A 13,086-nucleotide genomic window follows, 5' to 3' on the forward strand; every position below is an offset into this window, starting at 1 on the left:
AAAAAATGTCGGTACCTGCTTTTATCTATGAAAAAATCAGTGAAAACAACCCCCTAACTACCCTCCTAATTAAAAATTGGTCTTCACCTTTTTGTAATCCCTTTTATGTTTGTATTATCAATACACTTAAGAAGTTTGACCTATTTAAAAGGCTTAATTTTAGAAAAACTGGAGTTTAAATAAAAATTAATTTTTTGGAATTTTCCATTTTTTACCATTTACTTCAAAATATCTTCGAAATACTGAAGATACAAAAAAATTGATAAACTACTAAATTGTAGCTTTTTTAATAACTAAAATTCTCTTGTACATAGATTTTCATTACAGGGAAGAGTTAGCGAGATATAGCTCTTTAAAACCTCTATTTACGAGCAAACACCCCCTTATTCGAGCCCTTTAAACCCACCCTAATTAAAAACTAAGGGATCTTACGGAATTTAGCTTACACAGTCTTATAAGTCTTCAAAAATCCTACAATTTCATTTTTGAAAAAACTTTTTATCGCCAAAAATGAAGGAGCTATGAAATTTATAAAACGAATTTTTTTTTTTTCGAAAAGTTCGGATAGTCCGCTTATGGATAATTTCCAATGTATGTATAATACCACAGAACCGGTTCGTATACTGGAAGATGACTAAAAAACTATTTGTATTTGTACATATTTGTAAATTCGTTATTTTGTGTAAATAAATGTTTTTGTAATTCTTTAATTCTACTTTTTTTTCTGTATAGATCTATTAAAATATCTACTTATAAAAACTGTAATGTTATTAAGGGTGGTTTGTAAGGGTTTAAATATTATGATATTACAGTAGAACCCCGCAAATCCGAACTAATTGGGGGGACAGCCTGTTCGGATTCCGAAAAGTTCGGATTATCCGAAAGTTAGCCTTAACTAGTAGTTCAAAGCTTTCATTGTGATTTTGAGTAGCCAAACGTACTCGCAAGAGTGTGGACAATATTTTTGGACTCAAGTTAACTACGAGAGAACCAAAGTAAGTTTGTGTTTAACTTTTATAAACACTTTATAAACCTATATATTAAAGTATAATATTTATTTTTAAGAAATTTTAAATGTCAAAGTCCTAGTAATCCTATATTGTCCAATTTTCTGGCTTTACTCATAATAAACATGTTTTTAAGTTTTTGTATTGAATTTTTAAATTTTTTTCACTTTCCGTTGGTTCGGATTTGCCGAAAGTTCGGATTCGCGGGGTTCGGATTTACGGGGTTCTACTGTATATCCTAAAGTATAAAACAATCATTATTTAACCAATCAAAACCAAATTTTACCCATATTAAAGTTTACAATGTTTTTATATATTTTTGACAATAAGGGGTAGTTTACACCCCTAAAAATAATCAACGCCTTTAAGCATGATATAGAATATGAAGTACAGGGTGAGATGATGCTAATCCCAAATTTTTATGTAAATCGATGCAAGCCGAAATTATTATTTTATGATAAGTATTTTTTTATATATAGCTCTAACAAGGTTGGTTGTAAGGGTTGAAATATTATGATAGTATATTTTACAGCATAAAACAATAATTATGTAACTAATAAGAACCAAATGTTGACAATATTAAAGTTTAAAATGTTATTTTATAATTTTTCACAATTAGGGGTAGTTTTCACCCTTAAAAAACCAAAAGCGTACAACGGCTCAATATAGAAAATGAATTAGAGGGTGTAATGAGCCTAATCCCAAATTTTTGTACAAATCGATGCTGGACGAAAAAATTGCGAGGTTTTGCCATGTTTTCAGCTTCATTTCCTCGACTAATACATTCTGAATGCGCCTATGGAAATTGTCCAATTTAAAACACATTTTGCCTTGACTAATAGTGATACTTTTGATCATTAATATATTTTAAATCACCAAAATTATTTAATACAATTTCGTTATCAGAACTTTGTGTTCTCGCTAACCATATAAATTATAAATCTATTAGTAGGTAATCTGATGATATAATATTATATAAATATGAATAATCTTACCTCGAGGTCAATGTTTATTAGGATATGTGGTAAGCTAGTTAGTAAACAACTGTGTGAATTCATTAAATTGATAATGAGGACTATAGTTCATTAGGTACATTGACTTTTTCTATAATGAAAGTGTTTGTACATTTCGCGCTCATGTTTACACGACATCATGGCAAATATATTTACACTTTATTTGGTTTTGAGGGGGAGATCTTCTGGTTCCTATCCGTTTCAGATGTTGGAAATCATATTGACAATCATAACCTTGCTCACTGCGGCTTGAAACAGTTCTGTTGAGGTTTTCTTAGACCATGTTCTCAAATTCCGCAGCCATGATATTCTCCTTCTGCCGTGTCCTCGCTTACCTTTAATTACCTTTCAATATGGACTGCAGCAGGGAGTAACGGTGCTGATTTCTCATAACGTGTCCCAGATACTGCAATTTTATGCGTTTGATGGTAAACACAATCTCCGGTTCCTTCTTTACTCTTCCTAGAACTTCCTTGTTCGTGATCCTTGCCGTCCAGGATATTCTCAGCATTATTTTATAAGGCCACATCTCAAATACTTCAAGTTTTTTAATAGTGGCCTCTGTAAGCGTCCATGCCTCCGCTCCCTACAATAATACAGAGAAAACGTAACATCTCATATGTCTCATTTTTGTATCTAGGGATATGTTGTGGCTTTTGAAGATGGCGCTCATTTGGTTAAAGACCGTTCTTGCCTTTCCTATGCGGCACTTTTATTTTCTGTACATTGCTCCACTGCTCATTTATAATAGTTCCCATGTAGCAATATACTGTTTTACGTGCCCTATCTGCATTCGATTGATGTATAGATGAGCCCCGTTTATATTCTCCTTGCTGATAATCATTTGTTTTATTTTTTGGGTATTAATGTTTAGTCCGTACTGTTGACTCTACTCGTCGATTCTGTCCATTAGCCTCTGAAGTCCCTCTAAACTATCTGCTATCACCATGGTGTCGTCGGCATATCTAATATAGTTTATCCCTTTATTCATTATCCCTTTCACAAAGAACGTCAACTAGAAATTCCTGTTACCGTTACATTAATAAATATAAAAATAAGATTTCTTCACCGTCAAATTCTTCAGCTTCTAACAATTCTCTCTTCCCCGACAATCTTTCATTCAAACAAGCACAATCGCATCTTAAAACTCTTAAATCAATTAAACTTAAAATTTCCAGTCACAATCTAATTTTTTCTAAGGCTGATAAAGGTAACTGTTTGGTCATTCTGGACCAAGATTCTTACAACAATAAAGTCTCATCTTTTCTAGAGGAAAATCACTTCACTCTTATACCAACTGATCCCTCTAAGAGATTCATAGGTAAATTGAAAGATAACATCAAAAAATACTCCGAATTTTTATCTGATCATGAGGCTCCTTACCATAAACTCCCTGGTAATCCTCTCATTCCAAGGCTATACGGTTTGCCTAAGATACATAAAGTTGGAATTCCTATACATCCAGTCGTCAGTTTCATCAATACTCCAGTGTCTATTTTATCTAAATTCATACTTAATACCTTAAAAAATTTACTTAACTTCACCCCACATTTTACTGTATTAAACTCATATCAATTAGTTGACAAACTTCAACTCATTAACCTTACTCCTGACATAACTATGCTATCTTTTGATGTTAGCAACTTATTCACTTCAGTACCCAAACTTGAAACTTTAAGTCTGGTAAAATCACTCTTAGTCAACAAATCTATTCATCCCAACGTCATTTCACCGATACTAGATATCCTTGAATTATGTCTATCTCAAGATTTCTTCCAATTTAATCACAAATTCTACAAACAACCCGATGGTTTAGCAATGGGCAGTTGCTTGTCCCCATTCCTAGCTGATGTCTTTATGGATCATTTAGAGTCCAATCACATCATGAAAAATCCAGAAATTTTACATTGGTTTCGTTATGTAGACGATTGTTTGGTCTTCATTGCTGGTAACCCTGACTCAGCTCAACAACTTCTTCTCAAAATTAACCAAATCCACCCTAATATCAAATTTACCATGGAACTAGAATCTTCTCAGTCCATTAACTTTCTTGATTTATCTATTTCCAGACTTAACGACCAATTCAACTTTGGTATCTTTCGTAAACCCACCCAAACAGACCACGTTATTCATTTCTCTTCTAATCATCCTCTATCCTCTATAATAGTCAAACTCATACGTAAGAGAGAATCTAGAATGTTACAAAATTCGGCTTTCCGTCAGTCTTCTTCCTCCTCACCCATTTACAGGTCATTACCATATCACAACCCCACTCTATCTGAAAAGATTAAACGTATTGTATGTAATTCTTCTGAAAACATACATATTTCTTTCAAAGTTGGTAACACCTTTGGCCACTTTTTGACAAATACAAAAGATACAATACACTATAAAAACCGTAGTGGAGTCTACAGATTGACTTGTTCTGATTGTGATGCCTCTTACATCGGCAGGACTTGCAGATCACTATCAACCAGATCTGCTGAACATTCTAAGAGAGATACTACTTCAGCTTTTTCCCATCACCTAAAAGTTACCAATCACAATCTCAGCATCCCTGATGGTGTTAAATTAATCCACAACATCCAAGACAGGAACACTCTACGGTTGGATCTGTATGAGGACCTTGAGATTTCTAGAGACATGAGGACTAGCCCTAATTGTGTTAATCGTCAAACCACTCTTAATCGTCCTTTTACTCCTATCCATCGACAACTATTCCCCTAACCCAACTTTAATCCTTCTTATACTTTCCCATATTCATTTTCCGTTATTTCTATTCATTATCTTGTTCCCTCTTTCCCAACACCCCACTAGTTTCTAACATTCTTCTATTTCCTTACTAATCACCCATTAACACACATCTAGACTTGCACCTTCTCTTTACCTTCACTCTTTTCTCCTACTTTATCCGATTCCTACCATAGTTTCGATTCTTCTTTTCTGTTTTTCTTTTCCTCTTTCTTCTCTTCTTTTCCTTCTTTTCTTTTTTCTTTTCCTCTTTTTTCATTTCTTCTTCTTTACATTTTCTTACTTTCCTTTTTCTTTTATTTCCCATCTTCTTTCACATTTATTTTCTATTCCTTTAGTTGTGTGTTTTTCTTGTCTTACCTCATGTTTCTGTCATTTCAGGTCCTACAGCTGTGATTTGTCATATCACAAATTTTTATCTTAATTTATTTAGACTCTCATTTTCTTACTGATAATAGCCCTTAAATCTTGATCTGGTTTACTTGTCTCTCTTTGGAATGTTCTCTCTCTTACCACATAATCACTTTGTTTTGTTGCCTGTTATGTCACCTTCGCTTCATTCATCTCATTTAATAACTACTACAGTCAATTCCTTTGGTCTGCTACACATTTTACTATCTTTTCTTATTATTTTCATGTTACCTTTTTCTCTTTCAAAATAATTTTATTAGACTATACTAAACAATAGGGTACTGCAAACATAAATCCATTAGCTTAAATTCAGTCTGTTAACTTTTTCATTTTTCCACCTACATATCAGGCAACCCACAATACTCAGCTATTTAATTTAATTTCATATTAGTTCTTTTACATCATTCTTAATTCTGGTTAACATCTCTGTCATTTAAGATTATAAACTTGCACTATAATTACATCAAACTTGGTTCAGTTTGTTCACTCCCCTACCATATACCACATCAAACTCATAGTTCGCTATCTCAGATACTCAGTCATTCTAGATTCTCCATTACATATTGACACTAACACATAATTTATCCTATATTAGTTAGATATTATTCCATTATTCACTCACACATTAACCACTGCTGCTGGAAGCCGTCATGGTATTTTTCCTTGAATGATTTTATTCCATCCTAAACAACATAAAGTGTAATTAGATTTTGCTGTCACATTTTTTATTTTTTTTTCCTTTTCGTTACTAATTCATTACTATTTTATTAATTCCATTGTTTACAATTATTTCTTTAATATTGTCATCTACTCTTGATCTGTATTCTTTTAGTTATTTTAACTTTAATTTTCCACAATTTCTTTACAATTTTAACAGACAGAATCATCATTACAACAGTATACAGCCAAATTTAAACATTCCTCAACATGTTAGGCAGCCAACAGTACATATATCTATAACATTTAAAATTAAAATCTGCTTTATTTACCATCCAATCTCTGCACTTCAGGTCATTTATTGTTTACACATAGTATACATATCATTCTATTCTACCAAATTCAACTTTCACCTCTAAATTTTACAATCGATGACGTCACGCTTCTAACCGTGAAATATATCAATCTTATTTCCAACAAACCTAAAGTTTTTTCTGGATTAGAGAGTTGCTATTTTAGACTTTACAATAGATTCTCAACATATTTTTTAAACAGTTTTAATTATATTTTCAATCAGCTATTACCTACCTTTACATTTTAATTAAAATCCAAAAATTAAAACTACACTTTTTGTAGTTCGTAACCAAAAATTGACTTTACCTTGTCTTGTCATGTCACTCTTTGTCATTCCTTTTCATTTTACATCAGTTGGTCTGTGCTAATTCAAATGGCAAGTACCTAGTTTTTTCGAGCAGGGAAGCATGTTGCTCTTTAGGCACATACATAATTTAATCTTATAACATCGACTTGTAGTCACAATATTTTATCAAAAGTTATAATGTAAGCCATATATTATGAAGTTACCACCTTCATTGGTGTGCTAGTTACAACTACTTTGCGGAATGTAAGTATTCTCCACATATTTTTCTCATTAACAGTCACAATTTTAACCTTTTTGCCTTAATCTAACGTGGAAATACTTCATTCCAGGCACTGAAGATGTTCTGTTCAGAACGAAAACGTTTTGCAATCCATGTGGATAACTTTTAGATAGTTTTTAAATAAACGATTTTATACCAAAATACAATTTGAAATTTTTACTTCTGTATAGGTTTTTTTAATATAGTTTACTCTTTCCTCATTTAGAAGGATGCCTTCGTCTACTCCGTATAAAGCCTCGTTAAAAGTTCTCTCTGAGTACATATTAAATATCAACGGCGATAGGATACATCCCTGTCTAACTTCACGTAGTATTTTTATGTGATCTGTTTCTTCTCCATTAATTTTCATATATGTGGTCTGATTCCAGTTCTGAGTTTCAATCCACAATACTCGATAAACGTAAAAAATGATAGATAACGAAATTTGAAGTTTTTTTTATTAGCAAAGATTTTACTTGTCTTTTGATTTCTGTATGAATCAAAATAACGAAAATAGAAACGTTCAAGCCTAAATTTTACTATGAGAACAATGTAACTGGAGCCCTTTAACCTATTATCCTAAAAAAAATAAAGTATTTGAAAGATTAAAATATGTAATACAGTTTTATAGCTCTTGAAATTACCTTTCAAATAGTTGGATGTGCCTGATATCATAAAAATTAACAGAGTTATTAAAAAAAATTCATTTTTTTGGAAGAATTTTTGGAGTAAATATTTTGATGCTATCAACTTTTTCTGGAGCTCATTTGATAGATATTTCTAAGTACTTTGACAAGTATTTAGTTGACAAGTATTTAGTAAGTATTGCATAAAATGCATCTCTTTCCCGTTATTTAAGCTTGAATCCTTAGATTTAAATAGTCGCAGAAAAAATATGTATTTAATTACCTATAACTTACTTTAAATTAACATTAAAGGGCTTTTCAAGTAAGCAATTTATTATATTTTTTATTAGCTTCAATTTTAGTGATGAAAACTGTTTTGTAAAGACTTAGTTTTTGAGTTATTTATGAAAAATCACTTTAAATCATGCATTTTCTTTCACAAAAATTAAAATATTTGATCTTTAATAACTCAAAAAGAATTGATTTATTTTAATAACATTATATAACAAATTTTGCTTAGAATTTGTCCCTCTCTCGATTTGTGGAGTTATTTTTAATAAAGTAATTTTTACCCCCGAGAAGGGGTGACATATACCCCAGGCTAAAACCGCAAGTTGTTATTGTTAATTACGTTTCTTGAGGTATCCTCTATCCGCTCATCAATTTTCGTGAAAATGAATGGAGATTTACCGAAATCGAAGGTCATAGTTGATTTTTACCTTCAGTGACAGCACTGTAGAAAGAAAATTGCAATTCAATAATTGAGATGCGTATATTTTGCGAGCTGATAAATTATTAAACGATATGTAGTCGCCAAATAATTAATTTAACTTATTTTAAGTACAACTCTCTCTTAAGCCGGGAATATGGGATTGTTTTCTTGCGAAGGGGTTGTAGCTCAATAATCGAAATGCGCGTGATTTAAGAGTTTATTTTTAGAATATAAGCTATACGAATTAAACTACTATTAACTTTTTTGTAAAAACTTATAGTGATTTACGAAAAACCGCTTCAAAACATGCATTTTTTTTACGAATAATTATAATCTTTGATCTTTAATAACTTAAAAAGTATTGACTTATTTTAATAGCTTTATATTACAAATTTTGCTTATAATTTGTCCTTTTATTGATTTGTGCAGTTATTTTTTATAAAATAATTTTCACCTCCGAGAAGGGGAGGTATCCGCCATCAAGGTAAAGGCGCAAGGTGGTACCATATCACCTTTGTTTCTTGAGGTATCCTCTAACCAATAACCAATTTTCGTGAAAATCGATGAAGGTTCACCGAAATTGAAGGTAATCGTTGATTTTTACCTTCAGTGACTGCACTATACAAAATAAATTGCAATTTACTGATCTAAATTCGCGTAATTTGGGAGCTCATAAATTATTTATTGATATGTAGTCGCCAAATAATTAATTTAATGCATTTTAAGTACAACTCTCTCTTAAGGCGGGAAGATGGGGTGGTTTTCTTGCGAAGGGGTTATAGCTCAATAAGCGAAATGCACGTGATTTAATAGTTTATTCTTAGAATATATAAGCTATAGGAATTATATCTGCAATACGATATATTTTAAGTTTTCTAAGCATTTTTCTCTTAAATTAAATCAATTAAAGGGTTGTTTGGGGGTGAATGGGATGAGCTTAAAAATCGAAACTATATCATTTAAAGAGCTCATAAATAGCTCGAAATTCTGCCGCAAAAATCGATTCAATATTCCTATTTTTAAGTAGGGGGGGACTGACTCAGCTCCCCCCACTAAAATATTAAATTCCTGCTCAGTGGAACGAGCTCAAAATTTTTAATTTGCGGAATACGAAAGCTCATAAATCAGGGCTATTTGTTTTTTAATTTTTGCAAGGGGGGGCAGCTCAACACGGGTAGTAAAGATAGTGATGATGATATCCAACGCCCGATTTGGAGATGGCACTTACAGAAAAATCAAAGATGAATAGTTTAAGCAAGGCATGACGAACATAAAATAAAGAGCAAAAAATAACGCATATAGTCAATAAAAAGCCACTTACTGTTAATAGTAAACTTATATTTATATTATATTTATAATAATTACATCTCCAAGTAAATCACAATAATTATTTAGATTTCAGAGATTTTAATTTGAGTTGGTTCTGACATTGTTCGATATAATTTAAAACTATGTTTTTGTGTTTTCTGCACTCGATGGAGCTGCATTCCATATCACAAAGAGAAATCATTAATTTTATATACTTCTCATTGATTTCGTAATATTGTAAATCGTTTGTACCACCTACAAACTTGTTCATTTCTTTCTCTACCTTCTTGGCTTCTTTTTCGATTCTTAAAACTTCTCTCACCTCGTCTGATACTTCAATGTCTACGCTGACAGTATCTCGATCAAAACTATCGTCTGATTCTTCATCTTCTTCTGTAATTGATGTAATACTTTTGTCAAGAGTGTTTGTAGATACAAACACATCACTGTCCTTGTCAACAGATTGTCTTTTCTCACCCAACAATCCTTCAAACTGCTTACCAAACACTTCATTTTGAAAACTTAGTCTTCTAAACCCCGTCTTGAAATTTCTTTCGATTCTCGTTAAATCTTCAACATCATGTTTATCATACTGTAGCTTACTCAGTCGTGCTGGATGAAAATCTGGTTCATATATGACCATCACAGTATCTTTTTGTTTCTTTCTCTTAAAATAACTGTCTTTTATTATAGAAAACATTAAATAGTTTCACAGGATCAGGCCCGCCGAGAGGGGGGTACAGCCGGTACATTTTACCGGGGCCCGGCGATGTAAGGGGCCCGGCGTCGGCCAAACCCAAGACGTAATTTTTCCTGTTTTTTTTTCTCCTCACTGTATGTGCATGATGCGTTTAGTTAAGCTATATTTAATATGACCTTTACCTCTACATATTTTGAAATATAGGGCCTAGTATTAAGGCGACTGATAATTTTGAGCCCGACGCAATATTTCGCTGTGAAATATTTAATATTGTCATAGATTGTATAATAAGCAACTTAATCAGAAGATTTAATGCGGCAATTGAAATTCATTACCTATTTAACATTTTATGTTAAATAGGTAATGAAACATTAAATTTTATATTAATTAATATTAAGAAAAAATTTTATATATTGCGCGAGTTTTATAAAGAAGACGATAGAGCGATATACAAGGAGAATATTTGTGAATCTCAACTTTCTCCAATAGATTTACTTAATAAAATTAAACATCCTAAATTGGAATCATTACTTTCTAACGTCGTTATAGCGTCAAGAATATTTTACATATTACCGGTGGTAGTCGCCAAAGAGAAAAGATCCTTTAGTTTTCTTTCTCGAATAAAAAGATGATATGTATGAGAACTACAATGAAACAGGATCGATTAACTGGTGTAGTAACTTTGTGCATTGATAATGATTTATTAAAATCATGCGATTTTTCGAAAATTATAGACATCTTTGCCAATCAAAAAACTCGAAAAGTTTGCAAATATTTTTACTATAAAAACATAATCAAAATTTAATAAAAGTTATATTTGAAATGTTTCTTATTATTTATTATTGATAATTTTATTTCTATAAAAATTTTCGCTCTTGACTTTTTGACCGGGCCGGCTCTTCCCTTCTTACCGGGGCCCGCTCATCCCTCTCGGCGGCTCTTGCCCAGGATGCATAGGCGCTATTCAACAGATACTCGAAAAACGCCGTAAACATAACCTAAAAACTAATATATTGGTGATTTCGCGCAAAGAATACGAAATAGTCAACACAATAAAAGTAAGAAAGTTACAGTATCTGGAACACGTAAGAGATTGTTTATATGCAGGCGGTTTGCCAACGTCGACGCCGAGATTTACCTGTTTTCCCCCTGTTTTACTTGATCTCACCCTAATGCCGCCTTTGAAGTCACCAAGATAAACAGGAAGAAAACAGGTAGGTAAACTGCGACGTCGACGTTGGCAAACCGCCCTAGAACAAGGCCTAAGACTGATTAAGTGGAGCATAGAGCTTCAGTGAAAACGCACTATCGAGTTCTATTTTGCACTAAGGTCTTCACCTCATTTAACTTAATAATTTAATATCTTGACCTCTTATCTCGTCCAAGATTGATCTTCTCCAAGTTTGTGCTGCATTACCTCTTTTTCTTTTCCTTGGGGATTCCACTCTAGGGTAGTCTTTGTTAATACTGATAATACAGGGGAAAGAGGAAGAAGGATAACGTCATAGTTTAAAAATTTAAGGGACTGGTTTAAATACAGTTCCATAGAACTTTTCAGAGCAGCGGTAAATAGAGTAAAGATAGTAATGATGATATCCAACCTCCGATTGGGAGATGGCACTTAAAGAGAAAGATGAATAGATAAAGCAAAGCATGAAGAACAGAAGATACAGAGCAAAAACAACGCTATATAACAACGCTCAATAAAAGCCCACATACTGTTTATACTAAACTTATATTTAAAATATATTTATAATAATTACATCTCCAAGCAAATAAAAATAATTATTTAGACTTCAGAGATTTTAATTTGAGTTGGTTCTGACATTGCTCGATGTAACTTAAAACTCTGTTTTTGTGTTTTCTGCACTCGATGGAGCTGCATTCCATATCACAAAGAGAAATCATTAATTTTATATACTTCTCATTGATTTCGTAATATTGTAAATCGTTTGTACCACCTGCAAACCTGTTCATTTCTTTCTCGACCTTCTTAGCTTCTTTTTCGGTTCTTAAAACTTCTCTTACCTCGTCTGATACTTCAATGTCTACGCTGACAGTATCTCGATCAAAACTATCGTCTGATTCTTCATCTTCTTCTGTAATTGATGTAATGCTTTTGTCAAGAGTGTTGGTAGATACAAACACATCACTTTCCTTGTCAACAGATTGTCTTTTCTCACCCAATAATCCTTCAAACTGCTTACCAAATACTTCATTTTGAAAACTTAGTCTTCTAAACCCCGTCTTGAAATTTCTTTCGATTCTCGTTAAATCTTCAACATCATGTTTATCATACTGTAACTTACTCAGACATGCTGGATGAAAATCTGGTTCATATATTACCATCACAGTATCTTTTTGTTTCTTTCTCTTAAAACAGCTATCTCTTATTATAGAAAACATTAAGTAACTTCCTAGAATACCTAGCGTACATATTAACGTAACAAATATGAACCAGTAAAGTAGTGGATCCATATTGAACTGATCTTGATAATACCATTTTGAGTTATTGCTTTTATCGAGACTGGACTGATATATGGATTATAAATCAGACTTCGAAGATGTACTCGACATCTGATAAGGATTATAGATATCGATAATCTTATATGGATTGTGTTTGTAAGATATATTATTGCTATACACCTATCTATTACTTAAGAAGTAGATACTGGGTGAATCATCACATTCCTTTTACGATTTCTTCATGTACAATGTCCTTTCAGAACGTTGGTTGGCATCACAGCTATCTCAATTTTATTCACTTCCACCCTATGTAAATAGCATGCTTGTATCAACACCATACCAATCTCGCAAGTTCTTCAACCATGGAGTTCTTCTTCGTCCTTGACGGCGTTTGCCTGCTATTTTCCCTTGCATAATATTTTGTAGGAACCTATATTTGGGACCTCTCATTACATGTCCGAAATACTCTAGATTTCTCTTCTTGATTCTTTTTATAATCTCAGTAGTCTTGCTGA

The 13,086-nt window shown here is 32.3% G+C and overlaps 3 protein-coding genes across 6 annotated transcripts in view; 1 reads left to right on the plus strand and 2 right to left on the minus strand.

Annotated features, from left to right (window-relative positions):
- Window positions 1–2,047, minus strand: part of LOC126888185 (mitochondrial dicarboxylate carrier) — a 54,126-nt gene extending 52,079 nt beyond the window's left edge. The window contains exon 1 of the mRNA XM_050656234.1: window positions 2,003–2,047. The gene's annotated coding sequence lies outside the window, so the exon portion shown is untranslated. The remainder of the gene's footprint in view (window positions 1–2,002) is intronic.
- Window positions 1–13,086, plus strand: part of LOC126888186 (elongator complex protein 6-like) — a 36,067-nt gene that overhangs the window by 12,874 nt on the left and 10,107 nt on the right. The gene's annotated exons all lie outside the window — the stretch shown is intronic.
- Window positions 9,415–12,624, minus strand: LOC126888187 (uncharacterized). Its single transcript, XM_050656239.1, has 2 exons — window positions 12,134–12,624; window positions 9,415–9,727 (listed from the first exon to the last, which is right to left on the minus strand). The coding sequence occupies exons 1-2, from the start codon at window positions 12,581–12,583 to the stop codon at window positions 9,485–9,487; spliced, it is 693 nt and encodes a 230-aa protein (XP_050512196.1). The 5' UTR covers window positions 12,584–12,624; the 3' UTR covers window positions 9,415–9,484.

Source organism: Diabrotica virgifera, chromosome 7 (assembly GCF_917563875.1).
Source record: "Diabrotica virgifera virgifera chromosome 7, PGI_DIABVI_V3a".
Lineage (NCBI taxonomy): Eukaryota > Metazoa > Arthropoda > Insecta > Coleoptera > Chrysomelidae > Diabrotica > Diabrotica virgifera.

Excerpts from the sequence above, each read along its gene's own strand:
- LOC126888187 (XM_050656239.1), bottom strand. The coding sequence starts at position 12,583 with ATGGATCCACTACTTTACTGGTTCATATTTGTTACGTTAATATGTACG. Across the intron at positions 9,728-12,133 it reads ACATTGAAGTATCAGACGAG|GTGAGAGAAGTTTTAAGAAT; the intron begins GTAAGAGAAGTT and ends GTATCAGACGAG.